The 23,582-nt window shown below is 37.1% G+C and overlaps 1 protein-coding gene across 2 annotated transcripts in view; it reads left to right on the top strand.

The window, feature by feature from the left end:
• The window catches only part of Gstcd (glutathione S-transferase C-terminal domain containing), an 85,371-nt gene that overhangs the window by 13,569 nt on the left and 48,220 nt on the right, over positions 1 to 23,582 (top strand). For both annotated transcript variants that reach the window (XM_076933266.1, XM_034500222.2), the window contains 2 exons: positions 6,831 to 7,082; positions 9,290 to 9,383. In XM_076933266.1, coding sequence (XP_076789381.1) covers positions 6,831 to 7,082; positions 9,290 to 9,383 — 346 coding nt within the window. The remainder of the gene's footprint in view (positions 1 to 6,830; positions 7,083 to 9,289; positions 9,384 to 23,582) is intronic.

The raw sequence follows: 23,582 nt of genomic DNA, 5'->3' as shown, positions 1-23,582 counted from the left end.
GAATGAACTAAAAAGGAATGAATTGAAGTGCAGAACTCAGAGCCCCACATCTGCTAAGCAAGCCATCTACCACAAGATATATCACATGCCCTTCTTTTAAATAGGAATTCTTGTCATTCATTTACAGTTCATGTTCAGATAGAAGGAAAGATGTCATAGCCACCTAAAAATAATAAATTAACACAGTAGAAGAAAGTTAAGGAAAAGAAAACATGTCTAATTTTATTAATGTATCAGACTTTATTTTTAATTGTCATACAAAGTAAGAGGTTTTTTTATGGCATTTTCACACATACATTGTTCTTGTTGGTCCTCCTCCCACCACTCTTTAAATCCCCACCCCTATATCCTTCTTTCTCATAGTGGTCTCTTCCTGCTTTCATGTCACATGTATCTGCTCTCCCCTCAACCCTTGTTTTTCCTCCTCTCTTAAAACATTTTTCTGCTCTATGGTTTTCTTTCTGCTTTTATGACTCAGTTCTGGTGGTCCAGGAAAGGATCGAAGGGACTCATATTTTCAGTTTCAGATATGTGAGTTTGTTAAGTGTACAGTAAGTAATAAAAGAATACATAGCAAGTAGTGGGTAAGTATACAGATAGCAAAACTCATCAACTCAGATGCTAAAACCATTCAGCAGAAATGACTGGGAAACCCCTTTGAGGCAGTTAGCCCGGGAGTCTCCCAGGTAGAGCAGATGGTCTCTTTGGGTAAGGCTTCCAGGTAAAATAACACATGGCAACAGATAGAGATGACATCATCATGTATACTCACAACACCCAGCAGACACTGACTAGAGAAGTCGAGGCAGTCAGCTGAGTTCTCAGCTGAGCTTTCTTACCACGGCTGGGCTCCCATGGCTGACTTTTCTGCTTCTCTTTCCCACTGTAGGTACTTTGGAGAAATTTTTTTTCTTCCAATAGTTTATGGTTTTTATTATTTCATAAAGATTTTTTTTTAGATTGTGTGGGTGTGAGTGTGTGTAGACCTATGTATGGATATGTATGTATGAATATAGGTATCCGTGTCAGAAGAGGGTATTGGATCCCCTAGAGCTTGAGTAACAGATATTCAGATGAGTACAGAGACTTGCCCATCTCTTCTAGATTTTCCAGCTTTCTGGACTGTATGTTTCACAGTATTCCCCAATGGTCATCTGGGTTGGAGTGGTGTTGATCTGTTCCTACAGCTCCTCGTTCACCTCATATTCTCTTGCTGTGGTCTCTTTCAGTTAGCGTGGCTAATGGCTTGTCCATCTTGCTACTCCTTTTAAGAACCGCATCTTAATGTGGTCATTCCTGCGGGCTGTGCTTTGAGCCTCTATTCCGTTACTCTCTGCCCTCCTCTTTCTACGTCTTGCCATCTAATGCATTTTAGTTTGGCTTCTTTTTCTAAAACCTTGAATTGGATGCTTAGGGTAGCTAAGATGTCTCTCATTTTTGTAGCTGTAAGCTTTCCTTGTAGGGAAATCTCAAGAAATTCTGGCACAATGTGATAATTTTTTTTTTTTTTGATTCTAGAAAGTTTTTAATATCTTCTAGATTTCCTCAACGATCCTGTTTATTCAAATGTGTATTGTTCAGTCTCCATCTCTTCCTGTAGTTTCTGAGATTTCTTTTGTAGTTGCTTTCCAGTTTTATTTCACTGTGGTCTGATACTTTTTTTCCCCTTTGTTGTATTTATGGGCTCTTGCTTTGTGGCCTATAATGGGATCAATTTAAAGTAGGTTTCATGCACCTCTGGGAAGAATGTGTGTTCCTTATTTGTTAGATGGAATATTTTATAGTTCTCTGTTAAAACCGGTTTATCTATGGCATAGTTTAGCTTTAATGTTTCTTTGCTGATTTTTAGTTTGGAATAGCTATCTAAATAAAGGTGGGATGTTAAAGTCTCCCACTGTCACTGTATCAGGACCTTAGTGCCCATTTGTGTTCTTCACCATGAAACTGAAAACTCTGATTCAATGCCAAAATACTTAAAATTCTTCTGTCTTCTTAACAGACTGTTCCCTTTGTTGTATGTATTTGTCCTTCCTATCTCTTCTGTTAGCTTCGCTTTGAAGTCTACGTTATCAGATGGGGAAGTCCTAACACCTGCTCGCGCACAGCTCCTTTGCTTGGTCACTTGAGTTCCATCCTTTGACTCAGTGTTTGGGCATTTTTGCCATCTAAGTGTGTTTCTTGGAAAAAAAGAAAACACGTACTATTTTTTTTTTTTTTAAATCTAATCAGTCTGCATCTTTTTAGTAGGTGAATCCATTTGCAAGTAAAGTCATTGAAAGAGAATTATTCCTGTGATACTGTTGGTTGTTCCTGTTGGTTAGTATTGTTACCTGTGTTATTCTCTCCTGCTCAGACTCAGTCTGCCACATTCGATGCAATTGAATTCTCATTCTTTGACTTCTGTTGCTGCATTGTCTTGTGTGAACCTGTCTTTCTTTTTCTTCTGTGTAAGTTTAAGGCTTGCACAGTGCTGGCGTGGTTGACATGGTTTGCTTTAATTTGTGCTTTTCTTGAACTGCTTCATTTCTCCATCCATCCCAAAAGATAATATTGCTGTTTATGGAGATCTTGGTTGATCGTTATGTTCAGGGCTTGAACTGGATCATTCCCTGCTTTTCTGGCTTGTAGAGTTGCTCATGATTCTGATGATTCTGCCTCTTGTCTGTGAGTTGGCATTGTCCCCTTATAGGTGAAAATAGGTATAGGTATGGTTTCTTTGCTTTGCATTTTCGGAAATCTCGACTGTGATTTGTTACATAGAGATTCTTTTCTGGTTATTACTATTAAGGAATTCTAAATGCCTCTTGATTTGAGGTCTGTCTCTTTCTCTGTATTTAAAAAAATCTGTTACAATTCTATTGAATAAATTGTCTATGCATTTATATTTTATCTCTAAGCCTTTTACCATCTTTATTCTTTGGTTTGGTCTCATTATATATCTTAGAAGCTTTGGTCACATTCACATGTCAGAATTTACCATTGTCTTGACTTGTCCTTTGTTCCTGACAAAGTTTATGAACTGATCTTTCATTTTGAGAATTCATTTGGTTCTTGTGTAGAGTCTCAGTTTTCTTGCTGATTTTTTTTTTTCTGTTGTTTTTACATTTCTTCTCCAAGTTACTGTCCATTTCATGTACTTTGCTTACGTTCTTGTCTGGGTCCTGAACTGATTTTCTTGCCTTATTCTTCTGCTTATTTGTGTTCTCTGCATGGTCACGAGCCCTTTTAAATGTAGGACTCTGATGTCCTTTGACATTTCAGTGTTCTCACTGTCTTTGGTTCTCATTATTTGGGAGTTATGAGTTTATGAAAGAGTGGAAGTATTTTTCTGTGTTTTAAGCTCAGTTCTCTTAGCACCTAATTTATTTGCAGGCAGTTAAGGATTTTATAAAGAACTATAAATTTTTTGGCTCCCACAGTGCCTTATAGATAGCATTTTTAAAAACATTTTAATCTAATTCAAAATGAATAATACATTTTATAAGGTATGGAGGACTAGCACACATTTTCCTCAAGTCTCATGAATTATTTATTTTTGGAAATTTCCATTTGATTCAGATTATGATTGACTAGTAAACCTTGGAAAACAAAATCATAATATAGATAAAATATCAGTGCAGAGACTGCTATAGGGACCTTTTTCAATTCTTAATATTTATCATTTTATTTTTTATTTTTGCTTCAGTGAAATATCCTCCTTAACTCATCAAGCGTGTCCTTTGTTAGTATGTACTTACATCATTTTCTAATAACATATAAATTATAATGGCATACTGTAGGGATGATAACATTCACTAAAGAAAAGGAAGTTTAGATAGTTATTAATCAAAATGGGACTGTAAACACTATTCCATATTTCTCTAGTGGGCTGAAAATTTTCCTTTACTACTAAAAATGCCATGACCGTGGACACTTTATCGGCATAAAATTGTGATAAATTTAAATCTTTACACAATTTGCTTAAAGCTAAACTTACTGCTTCCTTCATTAAACAGTTAGAGATCTTTCTACGTATATATTAATATTTTTATTTTCGTATAGCACTGTCCGTTTAGCCTTCTATACTTAGTATGTTGAGACCCTCACAGATATAATGAAGGCCAGAGACAATGGGATGGCTTGTTAGCCGTGATTTATAGTTGAAAACGTGTGCAGATTAGAAGGCGGATAGAGGGAGGGTTAAACTATGACCAGCAGTGGGGTGAACTTGATACAGGTAGTAAATGATGAGTAAGCTGTGAGCGTGCTCACGTCTGTGCAACAGTGCCGCGGGGTTGTCTAGTGAGCTTGTCTGGTACGGAACTACCAAGCCGCCTTTCCACGTGGTTTATGTTGTTCCGCCTCCTCCCCCTCCCCCTCCCTTGTGTTGTGTTTTGGAAGTTTGTTACTCTAATAGGTATGTAGTGGTGCCATCTTAATTTTCAATTGTCTAATGATATATGACAATTAGTATTTTTATAAATTTTTTATAATCATATATATATATGATTTTATATATATATATATAACTTTATTATATAAAGTTATATATATATATATATATATATATATATATATATATATATATAAAAAACACTTTTAGGTTAAGGTATCTATTTAGAAATTTGGCCGGGCGGTCGTGGCGCATGCCTTTAATCCCAGCACTTGGGAGGCAGAGGCAGGCGGATTTCTGAGTTAGAGGCTAGCCTGGTCTACAGAGTGAGTTCCAGGACAGCCAGGACTACACAGAGAAACCCTGTCTCAAACACCCCCCCCCCAAAAAAGAAATTTGTCCAGTTTGTAGTTTTACTGTTTAGTTCCTTATTATAAGTTTATTTTAATGCTCTAAAATTTTTTCCATAGTTTATTTTGATCATAGTTTTTCCTCCCCTCAACTTCTTCCTGAGCCTTTCCATTTCCTACTTCCCCAACTTCATCTTTTTATCTGTCTCTCAAAAAAAAAAAAAATCAAAACAAATTTAAAAAAAAAATCAAAAAGCCAAAAAAATAACAATACAAAACAAGCAAAAAGCACACAAAACCCATGAAGACCTCTTTGTGTTAGTCTACCATTCCTGGTCATAGGTCTTGCCCTGGAGGGTGTTTGATATACCTCTTATCACTCCAGACTTTCCCTGTCTGAACAGGTGTCGGCTCTAAGTAGCTTCTTGGTTAGGGATGGGATATTGTACTCACTTCCCGTCTCTGTGCTGGGGTCACATCTGGCTTCAATTTGTGCTCATCTTGTATATTCTGTCACAGGCTCCGTGACTCATAATTGCATCAGCACTGTGATTTCTAAAATTACTGTCTCCTTGGAGTCACCTACAACTTCTGCCTGTTACCATATTTCCACCTCCTGTCTGCATAGATCCCTGAACCCTGAGGGGAGGGGTTTGCTAAAGACATCCTGTTTAGGGCTGAGTGCTCCAAAGTCCCACTCTCTGCCATTGTCCTGTAGTGAGTTTCTGTGTTAATTACCACTTACTACAAAAAGAAACTTCTCTAGTGATGTCTCATTGTTACATTAATATATGGGTATAGCAATATGTCATGAGCGGTTGGTTGTCTTATTGCTATGTTCCTTTAACAGAACAATACCATGATCTATCTAGTCTCAAGTTTTTGGTCACATAAGTAATGTCAGATGTAGGTTTCATCTCATGGAGTGAGCCTTACATCCAATTTTTAAAAGTTTTTGGTTATTCCCATAATACTATTGTGCTAGTGTATTTTGTAATCAGGTTACTGTTGTTGGTCACATGGTTTGTAGCAGGGTGATATTGATGAATTTTCCTGTCTGGTAGCATGCAGAGTCTGTTCCAACACCAGTAATGCTAATCAGTAGAGCTAAAGCATTGAGTTAGACACTAGCTCAGTCTGTCTGTGTTTGATGACGTAAGCAATGTCATTAGTGAATATTAAAAGATATGCAAATCACAAATAAATATGAGGTGTTCGCTGTCATTAATCATAAAGAAAGAAAAACAAACATTATTATAAGGAACTACTGAACACCAGAATGTTATGGCAATGACAGATGTTGGCAAGATGTGAAAGATCTGGGGTCCAGCTCAGTGGCTCAGTAGGAGAAAGCATTTGCCATGTAGGAAAAAGGAGTAGCCACGCCAACCTGATGACCGGCATTTATCTTCAGATTCCACAGTGCAAAGGAGAAACTCGTGAGGGTTGTCCTCAAACCTCCACACATCTGCCATGGGTAACAAGCAAATGCCTGTACTCAAACACGAATATCATACAAATATCATACACAGACTAACAATAAATAGAAATTAAAAATAAACATGGGGAAATTGGAATCTCCACAATGGTACAGCCACCATAGAGAACAATTGAATACTTTCAACCTACCAGTTCTGTTTCTGATAGGCAATACCTAGAAAAACATGCCAGTGTCCATCAACTACTGAATTACCAGTTACATACAGTTAGAGTGGTTCTTCACAATGACTTAATAAAGAAAGCAAAGTACTAGTGAGCTGAGCTATGTGAGTGAATGTTACAGCATAATGCTAAGTGGAAAAGCACAAATACTTCTTGTGATTCTATTATTTTGTATAAGCAACATTACAAACTTGGAAAACGGATCACTGGCTACCTGCAACTAGTTGTGAGCACAGAAGTTTACTGCAAATTCTCACAGCGTTATGGTGTCCTAGAACTGGATGGTGGTGGTACTTGCACAGTTATTTGAATTCCTAATGTTCACTTGTTGAATTGTACCTTTGAGATGTGTAAGTTTTATGATATGTGATACTTCATTAACATTGTCATAAAAATCACATATATATATTATATTTATTTCTAAAATATTCTTTTTTTTTAAACAGGTAATTATCTGCAAGAAGTTTTCAGAGAAGCTGGAACAGTTTCCACTACTAACCTCTTGGTATCAGAGGATTCAGGAAGTGCCAAAAGTCAAAGCAGCAGCTTCTAAGTGTGGGATCTACTTTCTGTATTTACCAGAGTTGCTGAACTCTGCCAGTAAACAGCCTGTGAACTGTAATGAAGTAGCAGCTGCAGATGAGCAGAATGACCCTTTATTTATAGGAGGACCAAGACCGACTGTGACCAAGTTAATGGTACTTAGCTTCTTTTATTACAGCTTTCCTTTCTTTTCTTTTCTTTTCTTTTCTTTTCTTTTCTTTTCTTTCTTCTTCTTTTTTTTTTTATCCCTCTGAGCATACTTTCCCAACTAATAATCATCTTCTGGCATCATCGATTATACATTTTATTTATAGCTATTCAGATCTTACCAAATAATGTTTCTGCTAATCTTGTTTTCAAGTCGAAATATAGTTTAAAGTAGTATTTTTTTTTTTTAAAAAAAATTAAATATTCATGGTGTGAATCAAAAGGAACATCCTATCTGGTCATTTTAACCTAAATCTCCTGTGTTACAGAACTTTGATTTCCATCTTTATTTTGGGTGTTTAGTTAATGTTTCTTGGTCTGGTTTATTCTGATGCACATGATGGTCTCCATTCCATCCATCTTCATACAAGTGTCATGATTTCATTTTTTTAACTTAATTGTTTTTTGAGATTTCATTCCTGAGTGCTGTATTTACATTATTCCTGCCTTCCCTATCTCTCTCTTCAATTGTGTGTGTGAGTGTGTGTGTGCGTGTTACTCCATCTTTTAAATTCATGGCCTTTAATCTTGTACATACATGCACACACACACACACACACACACACAAAACAAAACCCCACTGAATCCATTTAATGTTGCTTTATATGTGTGTGTGTGTGTTTAGGGATATCCACTTGGGCTTGGATAACCTATCAGGGGTCTTGTTCCTAGGGAGATGGATTCTCTCTCAACAGCCATAATTGCCTGTAGGCTTTCCTCTAGTGATAGGGCCTTGTGGTATTTCCCTATCTGTGGTTGGCTTGTCAATGGATTGTCATTATGCAGGTCCTGTTTAGGTAATCAAATTGTTCAGACTTCACAGGTACAGCTATTGTCATATATAGAAAACACTATCTAGAAGAAAATATACTAGACCCTGCATCTTATCAGTCTTTCTGCTCCTCCTTCAGTGCTCCCTGGGCCTTAAGCATTACACTGTAGTTGTATCAACCAGGATTGGAGACACCACCGAAACTTATACTTTGTATTGTATTTTGACCAGTTGTGGATTTCTGCAATAGTCATCTGCTGTAAAAAGAAGCTTTTTTAGGGGTGAGGCTACCTTTCTGTGTGGGTTTAAGTTAAGTAAGTATTTGAAATTCACATGAGCAGTAAGGTTCTGTAGCATTCATGACCTCACTATACACAGGGTATTTACTATGTTTACAGTACTAGGCGTGAGTTCTCTACCATTGAGCAGGCCCTAAGTCCAATTAGGTCGGTATTGGGTAACCACATGCTTAATACACCACTATGGATATCTTTCATGTAGGTTATTTTTGTGGTTAGTACCTTGACAGCTGAGTAGAACTCTTAATTACTTTTCTGCCTCGGCAGTTTATGTGGTACCTGCAGATACTATTAAAGCTAGTTCTCAGGGAGGACGCTTCCAGGTCAGTTCTAGCTCAACTCCTCCAAATTCTGTGTCCAAAGTATGTGATGTCTTCAACAATCTGGTCTTGCCTTTAAGTTCTGGGAGGTAGCCAAGGGCAATGAGGGAGCCTGTATTGTGGAGAGATTGAGGGTCCACTCCCTGGGACCCCACCAAGCCTCCCCACTCCCTAGGGTCCCAAGTCTCTCAAGGGTTAGATGCATCTTCTCTGAGTCCAGACCAAGCAGTCCTCTTCTGTATATGTGTTGGGGGCCTCATATCAGCTGGTGTATGCTACCTGATTGGTGGCTCAGTGTCTGAGAGATTTTAGGGGTCAAGGTTAATTGAGACTGCTGGTCTTCCTATGGGGACGCCCTCCTCCTTACCTTCTTCCAGCTTTTCCCTGGGGTCACCAGCTTCTGTCCATTGGCTGGGTGTAAATATCTGCATCTGACTCTTTCAGCTGCTTGTCAGGCCTTTTGGCGGGCAGTCATGATAGGCCCCTGTTTGTAAGCACACCATAGCATCAGAAATAGTGTCAGGCCTTGGGGCGTCCCCCAGAGCTGGATCTCCAGTTGGCCCTGTCTTTTTATTACAAGTAAAAAATAATAGCAATGTACTGAATTTAAAATGAAATTTTATATGACATTTGTATTTTTTTTTTTTATGTAACTAATTACTTTGGTGCAAGTGCGGTTACTTTTAATTGCCTTTGTCAGTGTAGAAAATAGAAAACAGGGCTTTATTAATTCACTAACTTGGAAAGGGTCCTTCCTTTTCTAGGAAAAAGGCATTGAAGCGATGTTTTCTCCACACCCTTGTCCTGCTTGGACCCTTGACTGGAGCAGCCTTCCTGCTGCCGTCAGCCCGAAGGAAGGTGAGCTTTGCCTTACTTGTTGATGTAAGGTTTGTGTTCAGTCTGGATACTCCCTTCAGAGCCATGTTCCCATCCTTTAAATGTCTCTTTGGCTATGTTTGATATTTTAGTAACAAAGCTAATATCCAATGAGTATTTGTTTTAATTTTAGAATTTCAAATAGTCAAATCAAATATGTTGCTTTCCATGTTTTTCTACAATGACTTCATTAAATTCTCCTCACCCCATGGTGGCATATTTTAAAACAAATAAGTTATATCTTTTTTTAGAATATAAAAATGACATCATAAATAACTACAATTCCATTTATCAAGTATAATAAAAATTTAAAAATTCATTCATCATCTAGTAATTTATAATACTTTCCTCAACCGTCCAAAGTCTTACTGTAAAGAAATAGCTCTTTATTGTTTGAACCACTATATTTTATGACCCTAAATTATTTTTGCTTTGTTTTAAGTAAACCTTTTCATGGGCATATTTTGGTTTCCTGATTTATGATTTTTATGTTGGATACTTTTTTCTAGTAGTTGGTATTCATGGGGTTCTAATTCTGCCACTCATTTCTTCTAGTGAGTGCACTCCTAATTACCTACTTTCCTGCAACTTTCTAATGTCACAGTGTGAATTCTGTCTGGCAACACCTATCTGTGGTTCTTGACAGTTTGGAGTTAAGGGTAATCTCACAGAAAGACTTTCTCTTTGTTCATTAAAGCATTTCCAAATATAGAACTTAAGACCATTGTCCTTAGCTGTTCAGCTTGCATGTCTGTCTCTGTTCTTTGTAGCCGAGATCTTCTTCTTTTGTTGTTGTTGGGACTTTTGTATGCGTCTTCCCAGGATCACAGCTGTCAAGGGGTTTTGCCTTTATGTAGTTGTGGTTGTCACAGCTCTGCAGAGACAGTCAAGGACAAGCTTCTCTTCTCCATCCTGCTCTTCCAGTGAGGGCCACTCATAGGAAGACACATCCTCAGGGCAGCCTTGGTGCCAATTCAAGGTTATTAGACAAATGTTCAGCCCTTTATCCTTTTATAAAACTTTACGGATTTTCCTTTCTTTCAGAAACTCTGTTAAACATGTAAAGGGAACTTGATTTTTAAATTTAAAGTGCTTTTTTAGATGGATTTTTTAAAATATAGATCAAAGATTAATAATCGTCTAGCTAGAAGAGATGGATGTAGTTTTTTTATAAAGGGTCAAATGAGAATACTTGAACAGGAAGGTTAAACTGAAGTGAAGGAGGGGGAAAGCAGATGTGCAGAAAATAAGAGAATGCTGACTGCTCAGCCGCATGGAACACAGGTGCACCTGATGCTCACGAGATCAGAAGAGAACATCAGATTGCTTGCACAGTTGTGAGTCGCCTTATGTGTGCTGGGATGTGAACCTGCATCCTCTGTATGAGCAGCAAGCTCTTACATGCATATATATATATATATATACATATATATATATGTATATCTATATGTATATCTATATATATATATGTATACATATATACGTATATATATGTATATGTGTGTGTGTGTGTGTGTGTGTGTGTGTGTGTGTGCAGGCAAAACACATAATCTTAAAAATTAAATTAAAACGAAGGCCAGAGCCAGGAATGTGTTATTCCTTTGTGAGTTGTTGGCCAATGAGATCTGAGTCCCAAAACATAATAACCTATTGCCAACACTCTTGATTACCCTCCAGAACTTGACAGTAAGGCTCTGTTGCTGAGACACTGCATCCTTGAGTCACGGAACATGGAGGCATGGAGCTATTGCTGACCTAGAAACCTCACTCCTACTTGCATCCCTTTCATTGGATCACCTGGTTTTTGTGAATAGTGAGAAATGAGATTGCACAGCAGATCACTGTGGAGTATTCACATACCACTCATTGACTAGAGCCTACAAAGTTCTCACTCTTGGATAAACAGAATTGTCTGGTATCTTAGATTTGATGTTTTCTACTTCATTGATTGAACTATATAAACACATTGATGGCTGCTGTAAGAACCACTCTGTGTTATTTTTATTAAAGGCTGTGTTCATCCTTAGCCTCAGTTCTAAGTCTCTCCACTCTACCACTCTCTAACCTACTTTTCCTCCTCATATCTTGCAATATCTATCATCTTTCAGTTTCACTTTTAAATCTATGTTAATTATCTCTAGATCCTCAATTTTACTTTTCAACCAGTCTAAATACCATAATTTTCATTATTTCTTGCCTATTCAAATGTACTCATCCTTTTAGAATCAATTCAAATGCTACTTCATTTATTAAGCCATGTTTCATGGAGTCACCTGCCTGGATTCAAAACCTAGTTGGCTACCACTTGCGGTAGGTAGCCTGTGGCCAGATGGTCAACTTCTCTGTTTGTTGCCTCGGTCACATCTGTAAAGGGATGATAACGATATTGTCTTTTTCTTCATTCAGTGAGTTAATATGTAAAACACTCAATACAATGCCTAAGTAAATTGTAAATGTTAAATATTAGCTAATATAGTAGTTGGAATTAATCACTCCCCAATGTTGTTAATTTTATTATTATATGTGTATATATGATGTCTGTATTTCAATGTGCATACGATGGTGTGTGTGTGTGTGTGTGTGTGTGTGTGTGTGTGAATATATGGTACATACATGGTGTGTCATAGGGCAGATAGTTTAAGTCGCTTCTCTCCTTCCACCTTTATGAGCAAGGCATTGAACTCAGGCTTTCACACAAGCCCTTTTACCTGCTCAGTCATCTTGCTAGTCCTACCATTGGTACCGTGTGTGTGTGTGTGTGTGTGTGTGTGTGTGTGTGTGTGTGTATGTGTGTGTGTGTGTATGTGTGTGTGTGTGTGTGTGTGTGTACATGTAAAGGGTGTCTTCCTCAATTGCTCTCCACAATTATATCATTTTCTGTTATAGGCTTTCTCACTGAACCTGGAGGCCATCCACTTGGTGAGAATGGCTGGCCAGGGATCTCCAGGGAAATCTGTTTTCAGAACTCTGTTCAGAGCTGGGGTTGCAGATGTGCGCCAACACACCTGGCTTTTACATAGGTGCTAGAAATCTGAATTCACCTCCCCATGTTTGCTTTACAAATACTTTACCAGCTGAGCTATTTCCCCAACCCCCATCCCCAGTGCTGTCTTATACCTTAACCTTGGTTTTTGTATCATGCTCTTGTCCAATCTAATTACTCACATGCATGCTAGTTCTTCTCAAACACAATATAAGTGTTTGAGACTAGAAGTCCTTTGGTTAGGCATGTAGCAATTTTATTAAACTGAATACATTTAAACTACAGTTCTTTTTCTGTTAACCCCAATTCTCCCTCAACATAGGAGAATAATTGAAATTATTTAGTTTAAAGAAAAGAGAGTTAAAGATTTGATGTTTTTTGTTTTTTTTTTTAACCTGGAATAAATTTTGACTCATCCTGCTTTACACCTAAGTCTGTAACTAGTCCCAGGAACATTCTGATACACAGCCATGCTGTACTTACTAAAATAGGACACTTAACTCAGCATAGAGTCTATTGTCTTCTGGACTTGGCATATTTAATTTTATGTCTCTTTATTCTAATAATAATTTCTGGGCTGTTTTCCATAACAATGTGGTTTCTGAGTAGCTGCGGCTTTTTTTCCCCTGACTGTCTGGATTTGGATTTCTCTGCTGTTTTCTCAGACTAATCAGCTCCCAGTGTTATCATTACATTTGTTCATTTTCCCAGTCCTATAATATAAAAACAAACTTTAGAGTTACTTTAACCACATATATATGAAACTTTTGCCTAACTTGATATCTGTATAGTTTATAGTCTATATGAACTTAGGCTGTGTCATCAGAATTCTCATGAAGATAATTATAACCTTTACAAGATAAATTCTGTTTTACAATGTTTTAAGACACACCAAGAAAATGAGATCAAAGGTGTTTTCTTTTTTGTTTTTACTGGGAAAAATTTCTAACATAAATGGATTTTTATTTTTTTAAATTATACTTTACTGAAAATTAAAAAAAAAAAAGTCTGGGCAGATTTAATTCACAACTCTCCAATGTGCTATTGTTTTCTCTGTTGTTCAGAGTAAAGTTCTCAACAAACATTTAACTTTATTTGTCTTATTATGTGAAGTTAAGTGCCTCAAAAATAGTAATAAACACAAAACTATAATGAAATCGTTTAGAAGATCAGATTGCAATGAGGAGGGTTTTTATCTGTGTAGCTGTAGTCTTGACTTAATGAGTGAACACTGATAAACATTGCTAATAGGCATATAATATGTTACAGTCACCCTGGAAAATACTTTGGTAATTTCTATTTTTAAAATTAATTAATTAATCAATTTTATTTTTGAAATTTTATATATTTTGATCAGTTCTTTTCATTCTAAACTTACCCAGATCCTCCCCAGTTCCTTATACATACAATTCCATGTTTTATCTCTCTCAAAAAGAGAAAAGGAAGAAAATAAAACAAGTCAAACAAAATCAATAAAAAAAAACATGCCAAGCCTAACTGTGGCAAAATACAGAGCACACAGAAGAAAGTCTCTTTAGCCACTACTCCTGGTCAGAGGACCTGCCCTGGAGGCTGGCTGATTTATCTGGTGTCACTCCTTTGGAGAACACTGACTTGTCTTCTCTCAGTTGTACATAGCTTCTCTGTTAGGAACGGAATGCTGTGCTCACTTTAACCTCTCTGTGCTGGGATTTTGTCTCACTTGAATTTGTGCAGGTCTTATGTAGTCTGTCGGATCTCTGATAGTTCCTTTGTTTTTGTCAGCCCTGTTGTGTCTGATAGACATGGCAGTGAAGTAGTGTGCTGTTTCTGTGGAGTCATCCTCTACTTCTGCTGTTGCCGTCCTTCTGCCTCCTGTACTGTAGACACCCCTGAGCTTTGAGCAAAGGGGCTTGATAAAGACACCCTGTTTAGTACTGAGTGCTCCAAACTCTCAGACTCTGAACATTTCCACTTGTGAGTTTCTCCCTCAGACCCAGGGTTGTCAGGTTACTATTGGCCATATTAACAGTGCCAGGAATAGGTTATCCATGGAGTGGACCCTAAATCAAAGCAAAAGGCGGTTGGTTATGTTGAGGATGGATGTTGCCACTGTTGACCAGTGTATCTCTCAGGCAGTCACTGTTGTAAGTCAGGATTTGTAGCTAAGTGAAATTATTTTCTCTCTCCCAGTAGCATTAGGAGTATCTTCCAGCACTGTACTTCTAGGAACCCTAGTCAATATGGTTGATGCTTCTGGGTTGTGCACCAGCTCAATTTCTCTGTTTGATGAAATAACTAAGTGTTGTGTTGAGCAAGTGGGGCCTTTCTGTCTTATTGTGGAGGGTAACCAATAGCTTAGCAATAGCCTGTGATGTTCGGGGAAAGGGTTATAGAACCCCTTTAGTCAATGGTTCAACAAGCTGTAATCTGGAACAGGGGTTTTAGTTGATTGGTGCCATAAATTGTCTAGTTGGAGCTCTTGTCTTCCCCATTATATGGTGACTCCATATAAATTTCTTTCATATATGTATATATTTTAGGAAGCTTCTATAGGAGTAGGTTTTCAATGTCTTTTCTAAAGGCCTTTAGTGTAGATTAGCAAGTATGTTACGTAGTAGGATGTAAAGTCCTTTAGGTGTGTGTCCAAGAGTGTTAACTGGATCTGGTGGTAGATTGATTCCATAGTGGATTTACAAGTTTACACTCCAGCTGGCAGTGAATAAGTGTTCCCTTTTCCCTTCATCCTTGCCAACATCTTCTGTCATATATTTTGTTAATGTTGGCCATTCTGACTAAGGTAAGATGAGATCTCAACGTAGTTTTAATTTAAATTTCCATGACAGCTTAGGGTACTAAACATTTTAAAGTGTTTCCGGCCATTGGTGTTTCATGTCTTGAGAACTCTCCATTTAATTACCTACTGCCTTTGTAATTGTGTTACTTATGGTCTTGGTGTTCAACTTTATTTAAGTTCTTTGTATATTTTAGAGTTTTCCTGTCCCACTGAATTCAAATGTATTCCCATTTTCTCTTTATCAGATATATGGTGTCTGGTTTATGTTGAAGTCCTTAATCCACTTGGAGTTGAGTTTTGTACAAGGCATTCAATATAGATCTGTTTTCATGGTGTCTCTTAAGTTTGAGTATGTTGTGCTTTCATTTTCATTCAGTTCTAAAAATATTTTCTGTTTTGGCTCAGTTTTCATTCAATAGAGAGTTATTCAATGTCTCCAGCACCCTACAGAACTTAAAATCTTAAAACCACATAGTATATAGCTCATTTTATTTAACTTTATATTATTTTCTTTTATTTTTTGAGAGAAGATCTCACTGTGCAGCCTTGGCTAGCTCAGAACTTCTGTGAGCTGAGGCTGGCTTAGAATTCACAGAGATCCATCTGCTTCTCTCTGCCTCTCTCTGCCTCTCTCTGCCTCTCTCTGCCTCTCTCTGCCTCTCTCTGCCTCTCTCTGCCTCTCTGCCTCTGCCTCTCTCTGCCTCTGCCTCTGCGTCTTGAGTGCTGTGATTACAGGTGTGGGCTACCATACCTTGCTATGGTTCAGTTTTTCTATCTTTTGTATTTGTTTTTGTATTTCTGTTTCTAAATTATGAGACTAGATTTTCTTCCTTTTCTTTTTAAAGATGTGTCAAATGTGATATGTGATCAAAGAGTGAAAAAATAAGTGTGTGTGTGTGTTTTTTTCTCTGCTGTAGATGGATGTGTTGTGACTATTTCCAATGTTGTTATACAGTCTAGCTTCCAGGGTTAGCCTTTGAGAACCCTTTTTATAGATCTTCACAAGTGGAGACCATTGTGGCTTATTTCCCAGAAAAGTTTTTAACAACCAGTGTTTAAATTTGTTGATATTGGATGTTTAAAACTAGTATTTGATATGAGGAAATATCTACATGATTGTACAAGTTTACCTGAGGTTTATTTTTATTAAGATGAGTGTACAATTACTACAATTAAGACAATGTACTACTGAAAAGTGAAGGTGATATGGATCTCGTTTGTTACTGCACTAGGTAGTATGTTATTAATTCATTGATAAAGAACTTTATATTACAAAATCAATGATGAATACTATAAGTAATATTTTACAGAAATTGTATTTCATAAAAACTAAAATAGGCTTTACATGAGTGAGGAAATTCTTGTTTCTGAAACCCAGCACTGTCCAAGGCTTCTGATCCTTCCCCGGTTCATGCTCAGCTGCAGCTGTGGAGGAAACTGTCATCCAGATACCGTCCTGGGACATCTGACCATCTTTTGGTCTTACTGTATGACAGTAGCATGTGCCTTTCTTAGGGACAAAGATATGTGTGCACTTAAGAAAATAACTTGTACTAAGAGTTTTGTTTGTTTTGTTTTGTTTGATTTTTTTTTTACTTTTTTACTAGTTTTCTATCATCACAGATAATTGGGCCATAGTTAATGGGCTTTGATGCTTTATAATGGAGATAATGGAGCAGCTTTTGCTGGAAATTCATAAGTATTAAAATAGGTAAATATTTTGTTTTAGTGGTGTTTAAGTTACTGTATTGGCATAATGAGAAATGGGGAAACCTTTCTGTTCTAAAGCAAAGATACTTGCAGCTGCCAGCATCACTCCATTGAAGATAAAAGAACTGGCTGCAGAAAATATTGGCAAATGTATATGTCAACTCCCCATCCTTTCCAGAGAGCTCAGAAAGACTTCTGTTCCTAATTAACAAAGCTAATTCTAGTTTAAGTATTATCTCATGTAATTTAACTCTTAAATTTCTTTACATAATTTACAACATTTCATGGCAAATAACATAGTTTTTAAACTTAAAACCTCTTAATATGGTTGAATGTTCAAGTATACCTAAGAGTCATAATTATATTTGGAGATGAGCCCGTTAATAAAGAGTGTTGTTACTTTCCTGCTTGTAAAAAGTAATGAGCTTTGGGTCTTTCAGTTAAATTGGCATGCTCCGTGCTGTTCCAGACCGCTAGTGTAAAGTCAGCTCCACTGCACAATGAACTGTTCTCTTCTGAGCTTTAAACCACATCCTCTCAGTACCCAAGCTCATTCATTATTTTTATTTAATTAGGCCAGCTCCTGTTGCAGAGAAACCCAAAGGAAGTAGATTTGGATAAGAGCTGTGCAGATGCAATATCTCCAAGCACTGAAGCAATGTCTAAGAAAATATCCCTAAGCATAGGGTAGAAATGTACTTACAATTAGAAAGCTGTATTGAATGGCATATATACACAGTACTAGTAGTGAGCCCTATAGTGCATATAGATACGAACTTTATAAACTTATTTGATGAGAAATTGTTTTTACGTAGAAACCTATACTCATATTTGTAATTTGACCACACTCTTTACACATAAATGCAAAATTTTATGTTTTCTAGGCACAAATATAAGTGTTACATATAATTGTACAGACTGCATTTCAGAATTAATTCCTAGGATACTTCTTTATCTTAAAGAGAAGTTACTTTCTTTTAAGACATTTCTCTGACATATTGTTAAGATAAAAATGGAAGTGTCTTTGTGGCAGTATGCACATTTAACAAACTAAACATTAAAAGTATTTATTGATTAGAGGATTCGTTGGGCTATATTCATATTATTCTCTCTCTCTCTCTCTCTCTCTCTCTCTCTCTCTCTCTCACACACACACACACACACACACACACACAAACAGCTCCTTATACACTAATAATCTTTCTCTCTCTCTCTTTTTCTCTCTCTCTCTCACACACACTGCTCCTATGCACTAATAATCTAACCACTTAATATTTCAGAAAGATCTTTGAGGAACTCTAAGAATGGGCAGAGACCATAGCTCTTCAGAGGACAGAGAATCCTGTCCAGGAGACCATGCAGTAAGCCTTCAAAGCAGAGAGTAGGGTGAATTGGAGTGGCAAGCTGAAGACAGCTGGCAGAAACACTGTGCAAATTCAGAGCTACTGAAGATGTTAGATGTCACCAGCAATGAGAAAGTCAGAGCTGATGGAGAGGTTAAGAACTAACACTTGTTATGTGACACACAAAGACACATGTCTGTCAATCAACTGAATGAAGACTCAAGGTCTCCACACACTTCCTAATACAGTCACCACTTACAGATGCAGATCTCCGCCTGTGAAGGTACACTGAACTGTATTACTGCTGCTCAAATAAAACGAAAATTTAGTAACTTAGGGAAAGGAAGTCTAATAGCATTGGAATGTTTTGGAAGAATAGTTCATCTTCCATAAGCTACTTAAATTTATACAAAACTTTCTCTGAATGTTACTTTTAGTAATTATACTCGTTCTTGATGCTCACCACTAATTACGACTATTCATAAAATGCTAAAGGTGGGGGGAAGAAGGTTCAGGGAGAGACACTGTAATAACCCTCCAATTACTTAAATCTTTGCTTAAAAGGCTTGAAATTTGAAATAATATGATCAAAAGTGTGTAAAATAATTTATTAGGAATTTCTCATTTCTGAGACACATTTAGCTCTTTGTTGCTAGGATATGGTTACTTCAGATAATTTACTCTGTTTTCTGGCTTTGTTTTTACTATTTTGCAAATATTAGCAGATCATACCATTCCACCTAAATTCTCAGTTGTTGACTGTACCTATGTTATAACTGTGGTGAGGACTGAAGATTATAGAGTATCGCTTGACACAGCTCATGTTCTGATACTTAAGTATCAGTGCTTGCTCCGAAGCTAAAGATCATAAAATACAAAGTAAATTTGTGCATTTTTTCAAATAAATGGTCCCTTTTCATTGTACAGCTTATATTATTAGCAATACTAAGAAAACCAGTAAACCAAAACAGCTCTATCTATGTAGGTTCCGTGTTGGGATGGTTAGTTAGTTGCTGGTTCTTTGGTTTTTGAGATGGTGTCTCACTTTGTAGCTCTAGCTAGCCTGAACTCAGTATGTAGACCAGGCTAGTCCCAAATTTACAGTGATCCTACCTCCTGAGTGCTGGGATTAAAGGCCTGTTCCACTTAACTTTTATATTGAAACTCTTGCTCCGTTAGTTGGTTTTTATTTATGTGTGTGCATGAATGTGTATGTTTGCTTCCAGGAGTAGAATTGATCACCACTACCTGAGCTTTTGTGTGCATCTGTGAACACTTTGTTTACTTGTAAAGGCTTCATTCCATCCTCTTGATCTTCTATGAACAAGAAACCCCTCTTAGATGTGAATTCATGTACAATATGAAAGAATCTAATTGTTAAGAATGTTAGTTATAAATACAACATTTCTCTTTTAAAAGCTAATAGTAAAAACTGTAAGTGTGACAACATATACTGACTTTACAGAAGGTTTTACTGGATCTTTACATTTTCTTTTATACCTTTTTATTGAGCAGTTTGTTACAACTTGTCGTTCAACGTCATACTATATTAAATAACTACTTAGCTTCTTTATATGACTATGTTATATTTGCTCCTGAAAAAAGTAATTGATTTTTGAAAATACAGTCACATAATATAACTTTTAATTTTTAATAGTTCTCTAGTGTTCCACAAGTAGATTTAATGTTTTTTGCCAAATTACCAGCAGTTAAGTATACAATTACTCTGAACGTATCCGTACCATGAACAGTAGTACATGAAAACAACCTGTATGTAGATTTTTCTGTGTTGGTAATTCCTCAGTAGACCCAAAATTTAAATATTTGTGCTGTACATAATACATGTTGATTTTCAAAGCGTTTCTGCAAGTTTAATTTTACCATAACACATGTTCAAGGGCTTCTGCTTCATTCCACTCTCATTGGCATTAACTTACAGAATTAAAACGAGGAAAGGAAAACAACAGCTAATTATAATGAGTCTTTTTTTAAAATCATAGCAAGGTTGAATATGTTCAGGTACCATATTTTGATTAGCAACTCGTCTTGTGAATTTAAATGTATTCTTCAACAAATAAGTATACTAATCTTTATTGGGTAAAGACAATTTTCTCAGGATGTTGTTGGACTTTTTAGTTTCAGTTAACTTATTTTTCTCAAAATAGTATCAATCCATAAGCTTTGTATTTTATTTCCACCTGTATACAGAAATCCATAGCATTAGTAGGTAGCTTCTGGGAGTGCTGATTGACAGCCTCAGATAGGTAAAACAGTATACAGCTGGATCACCATGTGCCAGCTGCTAGCGATCAGGTCTGACACCCAAGAATCTGGAGGGCAGGGCTGCATGCTGTTTATTGAAAGGTTCTGGTTGAGGGGTTCACGGGTGACATTGAGGTAGGTGGTATGTAGACCTGAGCAGCAGCTGGAATCCAACTTTACATTCTCACGTTTATTATATCCCAGCCAAGGTCTTTGTTTTGTTTTGTTTTGTTTTATTATGTTTTCTTTGGTTTTGAGGTAGAGTCTCTCTGTGTATTTCTGGCTGTCCTGGAACTCGCTATGTAGGCTAGGCTGGCCTTGAACTAACAGAGATCTACTAAGTAGTTTTTATGATCCTGTTCAGCAAAGTCATGAAAATGCCAGTATGTTTTCAATTTACTACAGAAGCCAAAGAAATTTTATTTAATTGTTAAAGGAACATAGCATGCCAATTTAAAAAGATCCTTAAAGTCAAGTGAACCCCATTGAAAAAGGGAAACTCATGGGACAGATTGGAGGCAGCATGGCCCAGTTGCTCTTCCTCCTGGATCATTGATTGTTAGTAATTGTGTTTATTTTCAATTAAAAGGGTGATTCCATTTGAGTGCTTTCTCTCCAAAACAGACTGAGCTATGAAGGGACTCAGACCGAGATTTCATGTTTGCAAATCTAATGCCTATCGATGTGACCAGCCCTGAGTCAGATTTAGTGACAAGCAGAAATAATCAGCTGCATGTGGAGGATGGGTAGTTTGAGAGTTAGCTGGAGTTGGGGAACACTGATTCATCTGTCTACTCTGAGTACTCCTAGGGAGAAAACCGTAAAGATCCGGAAGAGTTAACTGTGAAATGTGGTACTTAAAAATGTGCTCAGAGCACTAACAACTCACTGTCCATATGGACTCAACAAAAATTGACTTTTTTCATTGTCATAGTGAATTTAAAAAGTGCATTGTCATAGTGCGCTTTTTTAAAGGAAGAACTACAAATACAGTACATGAATTATTCAAAACTAATCTTTAAAGAATCCCTTGTTATTTACCAAATAGTGAGATAGCAGAGTGTGGCCATTGTTGCCTAACCTTGAATGATCGTCTCTTTGGATCTGAGAAGCAGTGCCTAAATACGGCACGTGTATACTCTCTGCATTCATGTGTGGAAGGCTTCTCCGTCTGTAACCAAGGGATTTGGTCAGCTAATAGTAGATGTGTTTGCTAATACGTGGAGGCAGAGGGTGGGAGAGAAGGAGGCAGGAGGGGAAAAGGGAGGAAGGAGAAGACGAGGAGGAAAGAAAAATGCAGACAGACAGACAAGTGAGAAGTTTACTATAAAATGCAGTGAACTAAGTCAGCTGACCTGTATGTAGTATGGCTTCCTGTTTGAGGAGCCCGTATGAACAGCCAATTCCAGTAACTTTGCATTGCTTTTGTATCTTTTAAAAATTTTCTTTTTAAGGAAATACAAAAAAAAAAAAAAAAAAAAACTGTTTTATGATACTCTCTTGAGACTAATCGTACCAGTCTTTGCTAGCTGTGTCCCCTTTAAGAATATAATTTCTTTGTTTCTTTAGGTTTTACAGTGTCAGAAAGATTTAGGCAGTGGGTGCCATGAGAGGCCAGGAAAAAGGGGACCTGGTCCATGTTTTGGCAAGTTTCCAAGCAGGTCAAGAGGGTCTTGACTTTGGCTGTAGGTCATTGTATATAGGCCCTGGTTTATCATTGGTTATCATTCTGTAGGAGAGGGCTCTGCTCATTTATTACCTTACTTTATTTACTGGGCATAAAGCAGTGCCTTGCTGGCTTCTTCATCCTATGAACTATCATTTGACTGTGAAATTTCATCTACAGATTTTCTTTTTTTCTTACTGAATCCATTGAACACCATTTTGTTCCTAATATAAAAGTGTGACATTTCCATAAAGTTAGCTGCTGAGTGGTTTGCTTTGTTGTTTGTTTCCTGGAGTATAGCAATGCAGAAGTACACTGTAGAAAGAAGTTTGGTTGGAAGCAGTGAGAGAATCATTTGTGAGTGTTGTTGCTTGGTAGCTTTCTTCCTGTGCCTGAAGTTGATGTCACTCACCTGTCTGTGTCTGTGGATCGTTGCCCCATTAAGTCTGTCTAAATCTGAGCAGTCTATTCCTAGTGTTGCTTTTTACTTAGGCATTGGCAGCTCAAGACCAAGGGACTAGGTAGGGGTGAGTCTGTCCACCTCCAGCCCCCAAGGAAGGAAATTCCCCAGAAGTTTTGAGTAAGACAGCAGTACACCTCTTTGCCTTGTTGTCTGACTGGAAATGTCTGCATCCTCGTTCCCTGAGGCCAGATTTCAGGTGTTTTCCCAAAGGAATCTGTCAGTCTCCGCTGCATAATTTCTATCACCTAATAAAGTATTCACATTGGAGCTGTCAGCCCTATGGTGGGCACTTGGCTAAGGGGGCATATTAATGACACAGCGTAACAATAGATTAGCCTGAAATCTTAGTTGAATGTATTCTGAAACTAAGATTCTCCTTGATGCTTTCTAAGGATATTAGCATTTTTAATACTATGGCAAACTATAGTTTATTCAGAATTAGTTCCTTGTCCTGTGTCAGTTAGCATCTAATTTAAAGGTGATGAAACACAGGAAAAATGTGCTTGGTAGGTAGGTCCAAGTGGATGTAGTTTTATACCTGACCTGTTGATATGTCTGCCCTAATACTTCAAAGAAAACAGAAGTAGGTGTTGATATTTTCCCAAATAATGGTTTGGTCATGTTTGGTAGGCTGTGTTTATTGCACCATAAAATTGACATTTCAGAACCAGTTCTCATTTACAGCAGCCAGTTTCTACTGATTAACTTTTTTCATTTTATTCTTCCAGACCCACATAAGCTTTCAAAACTGTGTCCATAGTTTTCAGTTGATTCATTCTTTTGCTTAAGCTTAGATTCTCCTGTGAAGCCATGGTTGTGTGTGATGCCTTTTGGGAATGATGTATATTCTAATACCTTTAAAATATGTAAAATATGGCTTCAATTTTGAAAGATTAGCCAATCCATTTGCTTTAAATTTGGTTAATAACAAACTACTCACCCAAGACAAGCACAGTCATTTTTATCATTTTATTTCTG

Source organism: Arvicanthis niloticus, chromosome 4 (genome assembly GCF_011762505.2).
Source record: "Arvicanthis niloticus isolate mArvNil1 chromosome 4, mArvNil1.pat.X, whole genome shotgun sequence".
Lineage (NCBI taxonomy): Eukaryota > Metazoa > Chordata > Mammalia > Rodentia > Muridae > Arvicanthis > Arvicanthis niloticus.
This window is presented reverse-complemented; position numbering and strand designations above follow the sequence as displayed.